The sequence below is a fragment of the Trichomycterus rosablanca genome, chromosome 3, assembly GCF_030014385.1.
Source record: "Trichomycterus rosablanca isolate fTriRos1 chromosome 3, fTriRos1.hap1, whole genome shotgun sequence".
Classification (NCBI taxonomy): domain Eukaryota; kingdom Metazoa; phylum Chordata; class Actinopteri; order Siluriformes; family Trichomycteridae; genus Trichomycterus; species Trichomycterus rosablanca.
The window spans coordinates 49,824,734-49,839,478 of record NC_085990.1 but is presented as its reverse complement, the minus strand read 5'-3'; the positions used below and the strand labels follow the sequence as shown (position 1 = coordinate 49,839,478).

Here is a 14,745-nt window from a genome sequence, read left to right as displayed (position 1 = left end):
CCGCCTCCCTTCCCCCTGTGGGATGGAAGAAAGTGTCCTTCAGAGCCTCTTTAAAAGAGCGCTCCGAAGAACACTCGGGGGCATTCTGCTCCCAGAGGGCGGTAGCCCATTCCAAGGCTTTACCAGATAGCAGAGATATAATAAACGCTACCTTGGAGCGCTCGGAAGGGAAGCGAGAGGGTTGCAGCTCGAAAGTGAGGGAGCATTGTAGGAGGAAGCCTCGACATTTCTTCGCCTCCCCTGAAAAACGCTCGGGGGGCGGAATGGAGGTTTCAACTCCTACAGGAGGCGCTGGGGGAGCGGAAGAATGACTGGGGCTACCCGAACCGGCTGCCAGAGTCTGCAACAGCTGGGCAATTTCAGTCACCCGCTGTGTCAACACTGACAGCGCCAGCTCGTGTCTCCCCAGTGCGACCCCCTGGTGACGAAGGACGTCAGCCATGGGAGGAGTCTCTGCTGGGTCCATCTATGGTCGCACCTTTCTGTTATGTCGAGAGGCTTTAGGACCCAAAGATGCAGAGAAAAATTATATTTATTTACAATAAATAATAATTCTTTACAACACAAATGATAATAATTAAACAAAAACGGAAACTGGCAAAACAGAAAACGATTCGGGAAAGCCCGAACGGAGCCGCTGGCTTGCTGGCAACTGAAAAAGAGAAAAAGAACAGAACAAAACACAAATGAAACAGTCTGCCTATGCGAGGCGCGAACCCGGGTCGCTCGCTCGCAAAGCGAATGCGTATCTCACCACACTACACCGTGGCTGAGACAGACGCTGCCCCTATGCCTTATAAGGAGCGTTTAAGAAAAGCGAAACCCCGGACACTGTCCGAGGAAATCGCGCAGAAAAAGGTAAACGCCTTTTAAAGCGTGAATAATCGGCTGTGTCACCAGCAAGGCGCTGGGAAGGAGCCGATCTACATGAAGGAAAGAAAAGGGGGGAGGCGCGGATTCGAACCGGGGTTGTGCCGTTGGTAATGCGGCGTTCAAACCGCTGAGCCAAACTGGCGCAGACGAACCCAGAATCCGCTTAGTGCCTTAAAGGGCTGCGGTAGTTGGAGCGAAGCGTCTAGCGTTAGCCCGATGCTACTCACGTTAGCCGGGCGCCTAGCAACGCTGAAAACAAACCGCAGCTCGCGGGCTGCACCAATCGCACCGTCTTTCCCTATAAAGAGAAATAAAACCCTCAATACCTCGACCTTGCGATCTACACACCCTTGCGCCCTTTTAGCGCCTGGGGTAACCGAACTGGCCCTGAAAAGGGTACGGGCTGGTGCAGTGCAGCATAGCCCAAAGAACAAAGAACAAAAGGTGCGACGCCTGCAGTCTGGCGACGCCCCCTTAAATAGGGAGCTCGCAGCTGCAGGTCGTTCGCCCTAATCAGCTGGCCTCCTATTTGAGGCCATGCTGTTCCTTGTTCTGTAACGCCTGCAACGCTGGGAACTGGTGTTACGTTCACCAGGCGTCGCAGGCACCCTAACACTATTCTAGTATTTCTTGCTGTTTTCTTTTGAAGGTGCTTTCAAATCAGTTCCAAATAAATAAAAATACAGGGCTCTAGAGTGCGACCAATTTGGTCGCACATGCGACCTAATTTCTCAATGCTGCGACTGAAAAAAATCTGAGGTGGCACCGGTGCAACCAACCGTTCGAGAGGGGAAAAAAAGTCTCTGTGACTCTGAAAGTCTCCGGTGCACCAACAGATACACATTAGGCCCATATCTAATCATATCTATATGTCTAAACCAATCAGAGATAGTGAAGGGCGGGACCAGCGTCATCAACGGTGGGCGTTACACAGCGGAAGTTAAGAGCAGTGATATCATGGCGGAGCGTGTAGAATATGTGTGGGCATCTGTGCTGCTGTTACAGATGTTGGTGTAAAAACATCAAACAAATATCGGTGATAAGAAGACGTGACGTGTTTGTCTCAGTTGTTGTTTTCTTTAGTTCATTGACGTGAGAAGAGTTTTGCGCTTCGCTTTCACCGCGACTCTCGACGTAAATAAGCGATTTACTCAGCGCTGCACTCGATAGATAAAACATCATTAAAGTTCCACGATACAAACAAACATCTGTGTGAATTGTGAAATAACCATCAAATCCAGTCTAACAGCCTTACATGTATCTGTGTTTAGCTGGATTTACTTCACGTTAAACGTTGTTCGTTCTGCCTGAGTTACTTACTTACCACGTCATATCACACAGTTCATCTTTTTTTTAAGGCACTTTAAAAATATCAGCAGCAAACTGACTCAAAATGTAATAATGTCATGTCATGTAGCCTATGTCAATAACATGCGTCTCGTTACTGCATTAACCATATGTAATATTCTTATCAATAAATGAGATGTGCAGCTTGAAGCCCTCAAAACACTTGCACTTTTAATTTAGATTTTCTTTTTATTTCATTTATCTTAAATTTCAGCTCAGTGAAGCACTTTAAGCAACAACACTTTTTCAGTAAGTTACCTTTCTTGAAGAATTGTGCTTCAAATAAAGAACTTTATGTTGACCAGATTGTTAGGTAATCATTTACAAGTCAATATTGCCTATGAGGACAGCGATAAAAAAAAAAAAAGTGAACCTGTAAAGCTGAGGTGTTGAATGCGATGCGGTAGAAAATTTGGGTGCACCTAACTTTTGTGCTGGTGCACCTAAGAAAAAAAGTTAGGCGCACCAGTGCAACCAGTGGAAAAAGTTAGTCTAGAGCCCTGAAATAAGATTTTACACTTACTGTCCTATTAATAATTCAGACTTTTGCTTTATCCCACATTTTCCTCTGACCATTCTTGCAGAACTTCATGCCGTTTGCACACTAGCTTAAATCAGTCACTTGCAATTAATGGTGACACAAAAAACAGCTTTTCTGTCCAGAGACAGGAGATTATTAAAGAAAAAGAAGAAGAATAAAAAAGGGAGCATGACGAATTAAATTTGAAACGGTACAGGGCAGTTGTGAAAGCTCTGGACTTCCAAGAAAACGCCTCTTGGTTATGAGTGTGAAAAACAAAGACAAATACAAATAACATAAAAAAGAAAAATGAGAGGCCGCTCTGGTGGCGCAGCGGTAAAGTACGCTAGCACACCAGAGTTGGGGTTTCGAATACATCGTATCGAATCTCAGCTCTGCCTGTGATTGTCTCTGAGTGTGGCCCTCCGTACACAGTGCCCGTCGGTGTATGAACTCGACTCGTGCAGGTGAAAAATGCAGTCTGTACTGACTGTACGTGCCGGAGGGGGCGTATGTCAGTTGAGAGGCGTCCTCAGTCGGCTGTGAAGGGTCAAATCAGTATAGAGGAATCAATCAGGGGTAATTGGACATGACTAGATTAGGGGAGAAAATTGAGTGGCGATATTGCAAGATTTTTTTACTTCTAAAACTAAAGCAATTCATTTTTCACCCACGGGAGACATATCTCATTAGTCTAACTGACCATGCACACACGCACGTTAGATGTTATCCAGTTCAGTCTGAAAAAACCTTAAACATAGGACGAACAGTGAAGATAAACCGCTGACAGAAGCATTGACGTGTGTGTGCCTTTAAGAGAGACACTCTGTTCACAGTATCGATATACAGTGTATCACAAAAGTGAGTACACCCCTCACATTTCTGCAAATATTTCATTATATCTTTTCATGGGACAACACTATAGACATGAAACTTGGATATAACTTAGAGTAGTCAGTGTACAGCTTGTATAGCAGTGTAGATTTACTGTCTTCTGAAAATAACTCAACACACAGCCATTAATGTCTAAATAGCTGGCAACATAAGTGAGTACACCCCACAGTGAACATGTCCAAATTGTGCCCAAATGTGTCGTTGTCCCTCCCTGGTGTCATGTGTCAAGGTCCCAGGTGTAAATGGGGAGCAGGGCTGTTAAATTTGGTGTTTTGGGTACAATTCTCTCATACTGGCCACTGGATATTCAACATGGCACCTCATGGCAAAGAACTCTCTGAGGATGTGAGAAATAGAATTGTTGCTCTCCACAAAGATGGCCTGGGCTATAAGAAGATTGCTAACACCCTGAAACTGAGCTACAGCATGGTGGCCAAGGTCATACAGCGGTTTTCCAGGACAGGTTCCACTCGGAACAGGCTTCGCCAGGGTCGACCAAAGAAGTTGAGTCCACGTGTTCTGCGTCATATCCAGAGGTTGGCTTTAAAAAATAGACACATGAGTGCTGCCAGCATTGCTGCAGAGGTTGAAGACGTGGGAGGTCAGCCTGTCAGTGCTCAGACCATACGCCACACACTGCATCAACTCGGTCTGCATGGTCGTCATCCCAGAAGGAAGCTGACGCACAAGAAAGCCCGCAAACAGTTTGCTGAAGACAAGCAGTCCAAGAACATGGATTACTGGAATGCCCTGTGGTCTGACGAGACCAAGATAAACTTGTTTGGCTCAGATGGTGTCCAGCATGTGTGGCGGCGCCCTGGTGAGAAGTACCAAGACAACTGTATCTTGCCTACAGTCAAGCATGGTGGTGGTAGCATCATGGTCTTGGGCTGCATGAGTGTTGCTGGCACTGGGGAGCTGCAGTTCATTGAGGGAAACATGAATTCCAACATGTACTGTGACATTCTGAAACAGAGCATGATCCCCTCCCTTCGAAAACTGGGCGTCATGGCAGTTTTCCAACAGGATAACGACCCCATACACAACCTCCAAGATGACAACTGCCTTGCTGAGGAAGCTGAAGGTAAAGGTGATGGACTAAACCCAATTGAGCACCTGTGGCGCATCCTCAAGTGGAAGGTGGAGGAGTTCAAGGTGTCTAACATCCAACAGCTCCGTGATGTCATCATGGAGGAGTGGAAGAGGATTCCAGTAGCAACCTGTGCAGCTCTGGTGAATTCCATGCCCAGGAGGGTTAAGGCAGTGCTGGATAATAATGGTGGTCACACAAAATATTGACACTTTGGGCACAATTTGGACATGTTCACTGTGGGGTGTACTCACTTATGTTGCCAGCTATTTAGACATTAATGGCTGTGTGTTGAGTTATTTTCAGAAGACAGTAAATCTACACTGCTATACAAGCTGTACACTGACTACTCTAAGTTATATCCAAGTTTCATGTCTATAGTGTTGTCCCATGAAAAGATATAATAAAATATTTGCAGAAATGTGAGGGGTGTACTCACTTTTGTGATACACTGTAAGTGATTCAGGAGTCGATTCATTTTATGGAAAGCGTAAGTTTCTTTTCTCAGTTATCGCTCTGTGTTTACTGTTATTAATTAATGTCGTGGTTTTAAATAAACACCAGCTACTACAGAACATTTTGTGTGACTCTCTTACATTAAAAAGCTTAAATAAAAAGCTTAATTAAACTTCTGTTACCACAGAGATGTAACCGAGTCAGACTCGTTCTGCCTGTGGAGCTAAACGGTTTCTGTCAGTCAGAGCAGATGATCCTGAACTATGTATGATGCACAACGTTCATTATGTTATTTTAGGTCGTGAAGAACTTTCACCATGGTTTCTGTATGATGGTTGATGAATGGTGATGTGATGGTTGGTGCTTTGTAGCTCAAGGTCTGGATCAATCCACTGAGCTGTTAAGCTTAACATGGTCTTTATATATCACACGATCAGATCGGCTACATTTGGGAAATATCGCCGATTGCCGATAGCATATTTTGATTAAAAATCGGCCGATATCGATTTATAGCCGATCGATCGTTCCATCTCTAATGTATAATGAATCGATATTCACTTTAAACAGCAGAGGGCACTGGCGCTATTCACGTCGCCTGATTGACGTCATGACAGGGTTGCCAGGTTCGGAATTTTCCAGCCAAATGTATTTGTGAGGATACTTTCTTTATTTGTAGTATTAATTTATTTATTTAATGTGGAATTAATTTCATTTCAGATTTGTTACACAAAAAGGGAAATGCAGCATTGTTTTGCATAGTTTGTATCTACCTCAAAATAAAAGGACATTCATTATTTAGATGAATAAAAGATAAGCACAAATACAGTATTTTTTAAGGAAACTTTGTCATAATTTGTCTTCAATTTCTTTTTGTTTAAAAAATCGGGAAAAAATTGTATCGTGAACCCAGTATCGTCAATCGCATTGCATCGTGGGAAGAGTGTATCGTTACATCCCTACTTATCACTTACAACAATCTTCCAAATGTTTTTTGAAACTCTGCCAAACACTAAATGTAAAGCATGGTGGTGCCAACATGTTGTCCATGGTTTCTCGTCTCTCTGGACTGAACAACCAAAGGAAAAAAAAAAGGTACAGCAAAGTGAATGAGAGGCCAAGTCCGAGCTGCATCTTATTCAAAGCTGAATTCTTATAAAAATGCTTTTAATAGGTTTAAAATTTAGGATGTAGGACAAAAGCAAGCATTTTAAATGGTTTGATGATTTCTATAAGCATTGCATTTAGTACCATAAGCAATTTGGGACAAAGAGATGCACATTAAGCAACTGGCTTATCTAAAAAGAACTGGCAAACAAGAATCTATTCTACTGTTTCAAATAAAGGAATTTAGTGTTTATTGTGCAGCATTGTATGAGAGCGAGGACGTTCTCCTAAGGAATTAAGCCCTGACTTCCTCTTGGCTGACGCATGTTGTGTCAAGGTAACCGCCGGTGATTAAGAATTACACATCAAAATACGGTGACTATCCATTTAAATGAGAACGTGTTGACAGAAACACTAGATGAAGGAAGACATTGTGAAGGCATTCTTACACGCTCTCTCAGTTCTGTACAAAGATCCGACAAATGGAAAGAGGTTTGCGGTGCATATTTTGCCTTGAAATAGTTTGACCTCAGCTCGGTGCCGGTTGGCATTCAGAGTGAAAGCTTCATATTTTCAGGACAGAGTGGAATGATCTCCCAACTCCATACAAGCAGAGAGGTGACTGGGACCAGAGTTCCTGTTCAATTGTGAACGTATCTCAAAGCAGACGGACCTTTTTTTGAAGAGCCTGAAATATTGTATAATCAGCTGTATATTATGTCAGCTGTATTTAACACATCGACCAGCTGGGCGTCTGTTGGCTCTGTCTGAAAGGGGGGCATCAGCCAAGGAGAGATTGCATCCCTGTCCAGGCCGTGTTTCTGTCTTGTGCGCAATGATTCTGGATTCTATCTATCTATCTCTCTCTCTCTCTCTCTCTCTCTCTCTCTCTCTCTCTCTCTCTCTCTCTCTCTCTCTCTCTCTCTCTCTCTCTATCTATCTATCTATCTATTTATTTAATCTATGTATCCATCCATCCATCCACCCACCCAACTACGTACCCATCCATCTATCCATTCATCCATCGATCCATCTATCCATCTATCCACCCATCCATCCACCCATTCATCCATCGATCCATCTATCCATCTATCCACCCATCCATCCACCCATTCATCCATCGATCCATCTATCCATCTATCCACCCATCCATCCACCCATTCATCCATCGATCCATCTATCCATTCATCCATCCATCCATCCATCCATCCATCTATCCACCCATCCATCCACCCATTTATCCATTCATCCATCTATCCATTCATCCATCCATCCATTCATCTACCCATTCATCCATCTATCCATTCATCCATCCATCCATCCATCTATCCACCCATCCATCCACCCATTTATCCATTCATCCATCTATCCATTCATCCATCCATCCATTCATCCACCCATTCATCCACCCATTCATCCATCCATCCATCCATTCATCCACCCATTCATCCATCTATCCATTCAACCATCTATCTATCTATCCATCTATGTATCTACCCATACATATATATTATAAACAAACAGTAAGAAATGTACTTGTTCTTGTGGAAATGTAATACATTTAGTTTGTCCTCACTAACAGTTTTTGTAAACCAAACCCAAGTTCAGATCCTTTTATTCCAGAATGAAACGGGGTAAGGAGGAACCTTAGCCGAGTACTCTGGTTACCAGCCTGAACTGGTATCAGGTTTATTTACCCTACCTGCTCATAAATCATGTCATGGAAGTGGAAAAGCATTAGACTGGGGTGGTGCTGCAGACTTAAAAGTAGCATCATGCACAGCACTAAGAACTACTATGAATACTACTATGCTCGTGTGCTGAGAAGTGACTCAAAGTAACAGTGTGATTGTGCTATATATAATTATACAATTATGTATAATTGTCCATCCATCTCTCTCTCTATCCATCCATCCATCTCTCTCTCTATCCATCCATCCATCCATCCATCTCTCTCTCTATCCATCCATCCATCTCTCTCTCTATCCATCCATCCATCCATCCATCTCTCTCTCTATCCATCCATCCATCCATCCATCTCTCTCTCTATCCATCCATCCATCTCTCTCTCTATCCATCCATCCATCCATCCATCTCTCTCTCTATCCATCCATCCATCCATCCATCTCTCTCTCTATCCATCCATCCATCCATCCATCCATCCATCTATAACTTAGTGCCGGACAACAGGATCAATGTTGACATTATCATTTATGGCATTTAGCAGACAAATGACTCCAAAATACACACCCCTGTTAAAATGGCAGGTATTTGTTATGTAAAAATCAATAGTTTTAGATTTATGTCCACCCATAATCTGTACAATTCAATTGAAAAACAAACTGAAATCAAATAAAATAATGTGGTTGCAATGCATAGGTAAGCAGACCCTCTTATAATTGGGGGTGTGGCTGTGTTCAGAATGAACCAATTACATTCAAGCTCATGTTAAATAGTAGTCAGTACCTCCCATCAATTACAGTGACTCTCATTAACATCATATAAAGTTCAGCTCTTCTAGTAGGATTTTGCTGACATTTACTTAGTTCCATCTTGCAGTAAACGCCGCGGTTCACAATGAGCTTACAAAGCATAAAAGGGATCTCAAAGGGTACAAAAAATTGCATTACATGTCATGTACCATGAAACACGGTAAAGTCATCAACAAGTGAATAAAATATGGAACAACAGTGTCACGTGTCACGAAGCTAAATTAAATTAAGGTTAAGAGTTTAAAGTCAAATATAAAAAAGACAAAACAGTTTGCAGTGTTATAAAGAGACGTTTTAACTATTTTTACATGGCTAAAGAATTAAAAAAGGGGCCAGCCTATTTTTTCCCTTTTCAATATGATCAATATGATGAGTAAGCTAGCTGACTGATGAATGTTGTTGACAAAGCGTGGAGGACATTCAATACAAATTACTTGCAAGCTTTAATGAAACATGTTAGGCTTTCCAGGACAAAGCACCACTAACATTTAACATCAGTTCATAGCTCGAGACGTTATTAAACTGCCTTGTCAAGTTACGCACAGTAAGTAGACAAAAGTTCCTCCACCAGAAGATGCAACTGGCACTGTAACAGTTTGCTCCACACCCACCTATTTTAAGCACCCAAGAGTTCATTCGGCAGCTTTAAGACTGATTCTTGACAGGAAACATTTACAGCATAAAATACAGCGCTAAATCAGAAAATAGAGCCACGCTGAAATGATGCACCAATTTTTGCAACTCTTTCAGATTAGAACATCCATAAAAGAAGTACAGTAGATCCTTGAGTTACGAACGGTTTACCATACGAACATTTTGGGTTATGAACGATCTTTTTCAACTTAACGTATGAACAAATTTGGGATTACGAACAGAAAAGGCTCAGTAAAGTATTCTTTCTTTCATGCAATTACACCTACAAAATACACCATTGAAATAAAGAAGGAGAACTATGAGAGTTATTGTTGTTTCTGGTAGATACATTTAATATAAAAAGAAGGAAATGTATTATGGTGTATGGTACAGCACACGTACTGTACTGAAATGTGATGTGTGTTTATGAACAGCGCAGTACTACTGTGTATTGTTGTTTATTATTGTTTATTATAGTAATGTCTATTCTATAATTTAAGATATATATTTAAAATATACTTGTATTTATAACCAAAAAGAGCATTTAAGACATTAGAAAGGTTAGGTAAGGGGGTGGTTTGGGAGGTCTGGCACAAATTAATTCTATTTACATTATTTCTTATGGGAAAAACAGGTTTAACGAACATTTTGACTTAAGAACTTAAGAAGCCCTTTGGAACCAATTAAATGTGAAATGTAAAATCTAAATCTTATTTTCTTCACTCATGCATTTCAGCATCTGAAACCAGATCAAACTTAATCTTGTCTATTTATATAGTTTGCATTAGTCTAATTTAAAAGTTATTTAGCAAACATTCTGGATATACATGTTCTTTAAATTAATACACTGGAAAATAGGATTGTGGTGGGGAAGCGTGATGGTTAATCCTTTCAAAAAAGGGTCACTGGGTCAAAAAAGAACTTACAAAGCTTAGAACCTTTATACTGACATGTAGAAACTCTTCACTTTTGCAACTACATGCACAAAATACAGCGACATGGTTAGTTCACCACTTCAGTTTATTTATGTAATGTTTTGTCTTGAAGGTTAGTTATCGTATTTTTTGGGCATGGTCAGAAGACATTTAGTTTGGCTGTGGTTGTGTCAATAATTGTAAGATCATGTACTGTACTGGTACAGTAAGCATTGTTTTTCTTTTCCAGTATAGCCAACCATTAATATCTGACAGTATTGTCTTCCAGCTGACAGCTTAAAAACCTCAATGTCCAATGAAATGTTCATATTGGGTTATTGTGGTTCAATGCATTTAGTTTGATCACGTATTGTAGTGGTACAGCAGGAATTTATTTTTTAATGTTTTATGTCCTGATTGCTAGATATTGTATTGTTTTGACCCAAATATCGTTAGATCATGTATTGTAGTGGTACAGTAGGCATTGTTTGTGTTTTTCTTTTTACCAGTGTAGCCAATTCAGTTTATTTTGTAATGTTTTTTGTTCTGAAGGCTAGATATTGTATTTTTGGGGGCATAGTTGTGTTTAATAAACTGTCAACAGGGTCTAGTTTTTATCAAATGTCTTTAGTTCAGCTGTGGTTGTGTCAATGATCGTTAGATCATGTACTGTAGTGGTACAGTAGGCATTGTTTTGTTTGTTTTTCTTTTCCAGTATAGTCAACCATTAATATCTGATACTATGGTTTTCCAGCTGACAGCTTACAAACCTCAATGGTCAATGAAATGTTCATATTGGGTTATTCTGGTTCAATGCAAAATATGTCTTGTTTAGGATTATTTATTAATAAATATTTAAAGAGAACACAGATAGTCGATGTTCTACCATTCCTAAAGCTCAGTGCTGACTTTCCCCCCATATCTTCCACCCACTGTACCGTTACATGAGTGCATAAAGAAGCCTTGTGCGATGTAAACAAGCACTGAATGGAGGAGTGTGTTGGTGGTGAGGAGGAGGCCGGTCTTACCTCCACACTGAACGGCTGCTCCTCTCCGTAACCCGCGCACACGATCCACAGAACCAGCTGCAAGCCGAGCGGCCCCGGAGAAACGCAACGCAAACGTCTCCCAGCATGAAACGCGAACAAAAACATCATGCACGCACATTAAGAGTCCAGAGACGAGGGAAAGGAGTTAGATCCCCGCGGCTCAGTCACTGGAGAACATCGGTGAGGGAGATGCGCGTCTGGAGGCGGAGGAGCGCAAAACAGCGGAGAGAAATCCGGAGGAGCGTCGCAGCCCGGTGTGATCCAGTCTCAGCTCCTCTCTGCTCTGTGTTCATGTGTACGAGCTGCTCTTTCTTCTCCAGCTCTGCTCCTGGTCCTGCTCCTCCTGCTGCTGCTGCTCCTGCTCTCCACCATTCACTCCAGCTTCTGCTCCCACTGCCAGCTATCAAACCCTCGCAGCTCTACTTCTGCGCATGCGCACCACTGACCAGTCCCCCATCCCCCGGAGCTGGGTAGAACAGGCGGTGCTGTTTCTCTCTGTTTGGGCAGCAACATCAAAACATGCTGCTGCTCGGCTGTAATACAGTAGTAGTAGCATGGTCAGGACCGCGGTGAGTGCCGAGTCCACCCAGAAACACGCGCAAAGCATGTATAGGGCATTGGCGTAGCGCCAACTACATCACAGGCCACTACACACACACAATTACGATTAACCACATAATTAAAAGTAGACAGGTAGACCTCTGCATGTTTTGGGGAGAAAGTCAGACTATGTGGAGTGGGAAGGTGGTACTGGTAGCTCAGCATCACAAGGTTGCTGGTTCAATCCCTACTATCGCTTATACTATACTATCGCATACTATAGTTACCACTGTTGGACCCCTGAGCAAGGCCCCTAACCCATGATATTCGATCATAACTGTAAATCGATTTGACTGGTACCGGGCCGGCACTAGGATTTTCTCACTGCACTATTATTATTATTTTTTTATTTTTTTATTATTAATATTATGATTATTATTATTATTATTCCTGTTATTATTAGTAGTAGTAGTATTATTATTGTTATTATTATTATTATTATTATTGTTATTATTATAATTGTATTGCTATTATTATTGTTATTGTTATTATTATTATTATTTTGCTATTATTTTTATTATTATTGTATTATTATTATTATTATTTGATTATTATTATTATTATTGTTATTATTATTATTATTATTATTATTATTTACTATTATTATTATCAATCATTATTATTATTATTATTTTAATTATTATTAGTGTTATTGTTATTATTATTATTACTGTTATTGTTATAACATTTATTCATTGTCTGTTGTACCATCACTTTATCCTATTCAGGGTCGAAGTGGGTTTAATTCCCTGTGCGAAAGATAGGAAACACCCCAGACCATCACAGGTCAAACACACACACACACACACACACACACACACACACACACATAACTAAGGCAATGTTAGTATCTCCAGTGAACCTGACTGCACGTCTTTGGACTAAGGGAGGAAACTGGAGCTCCCAGAGGAAACCCACACAGACACGGGGAGAACATGCAAACTCCACACAGAAAATAATCCAGAACTCTCCACCTGGGAATCAGACCCATGACCTTCTTTCTTTGCTAATACAACATAACAGCAGTTTAACATAATAATAATAATAATAATAATAAAAATAATAATAATAATAATCTAATTATTGTACATGAAACCATTATTATACAAACATGTCTACTCTTTTGCAAGCCTTACGTTTCTCTGCTGACAAGGCTAATGCTAATAGAGTAGAGAAACAGTAAACCATTGTCACCACTAGAGGGAAGTAATAAACCCAACACGACTAAATCAGCTCTCCGTAGCATGTACATACTGAAATACTACACTTTACACTGTTGAAAATAAAATACTACAAAATAAAAATGCTTGTTCTGTTAGCTTAAGAACATTAGGTAACTGTAGTTAAACTTGTTATATAAAATTTAAACATGAGACAATTTCAAACCACCCAAAAAAAACACCACTTTTTTCCTCCATCATGTTTAGAAGGCATCAAAATAAATGTTATTTTATTACAGCCTAAGGGACACAGTGTGTGCTGTTGTACATACATTTAGATGTCAGCCACACTATTTAAAAAATCCTTTGTTTGGATGGTTCAGAGCAAACAGATATGCAGATATCACAGCAGACAAAAAAAAGAATCAAGTTAAATGAAACGAAGCGAATCGATGATATTTCACTGAGATGCATCAACAGGCGAGAAGTCAACACCATTAACCCTGTCTCAATTTGTATGAGACCCGAGGGGAACTCTCGTACAGACTAAATGAGTACGCTCTGGATGATTTTTCACCAGCATCTTTAGAACGTCTCTCAGCATTCATCCTGACGATTAGAGACATCAGTGAGGTCGAGGGAGAAATGAAACCATTTATAGCAGAACAACCAGAAAAAGCATCGTATAGCTGTGTGGGCGTCCAGTGGGCAGAATCACATAAATCACCCCACCTCACTCAATATATTTATTTTATAAAAATAAAAATACATTTTACTCACATCCTAAAGAGCAAGTCTGAATTTGTAAACTGCATTAGTTATAATAAATAATTATTGTATGGATAATTTAACCATATAGATAGTCTGCATTGTCCTCTATAACAAACTATTGTTATTTCTGTCAGCTTAAATCAATCTGGCTATTCTCCCTGACCACTCTCCTTAAAGGCGCATTCACATGAGAAGCTACAAAACCACTTTTACGCCGGATGTGTCATTGTTTCCTATGGAGTGTGGTGGTGCGCTCAAAGTTCAACTTATTGTACATTGACCCAGTTTGCCACTGACCTTTTCAAAGCTCCTCCAATGAGACACACTGTTTGATATGATGCAGTAAAAGTGACTCAGGCTGTACGAACAAAGCTTAACATGAACAAAACTTAAAGTGACTTATTGTACTAAAACAACGAGTGAGAAATTTCATTATTGGAGAGAACTCATGATCAGTAATAATTAAGAGAAGTTTAGTGTTTCTGTGTCGTTCTTTTAATACATTAAACCACATTAAGCTTTATTTAATGATGTGTTTTAGTGTCTCTCAAAAAAAAGCTGATTCTTACAATTTCTCAGAACCTCGAGCTGTAACACAAGTTTAACAGTGAAACAATGAGAAAAATCCAGATAAACACAGTTACATGTGGAGCTTTCAGACTGCTTTTATATTTTGGTTGGAAACGGTGAGGGTGGGAGGAGTAGTAATCGGTCGTGTCTGAGAGACTGACAGACACTGACAGACATAACAGACATGGGAGAGTCCTGATTTAGCTCCATCTGATTTCCACCTTTTTGGACGCTTAGAGAAGCTTTAAGGGGAAGAAGATTTTCATGTGATG

The 14,745-nt window shown here is 40.7% G+C and overlaps 1 protein-coding gene across 2 annotated transcripts in view; it reads right to left on the bottom strand.

Moving 5' to 3' along the window:
* The window catches only part of LOC134309946 (matrix metalloproteinase-16-like), a 106,023-nt gene extending 94,226 nt beyond the window's left edge, over positions 1–11,797 (bottom strand). For both annotated transcript variants that reach the window (XM_062991415.1, XM_062991416.1), the window contains exon 1: positions 11,352–11,797. In XM_062991415.1, the coding sequence (XP_062847485.1) occupies positions 11,352–11,480 (129 nt within the window). In that variant the 5' untranslated portion in view covers positions 11,481–11,797. The remainder of the gene's footprint in view (positions 1–11,351) is intronic.
* Between the last annotated feature and the right edge of the window lie 2,948 nt (positions 11,798–14,745).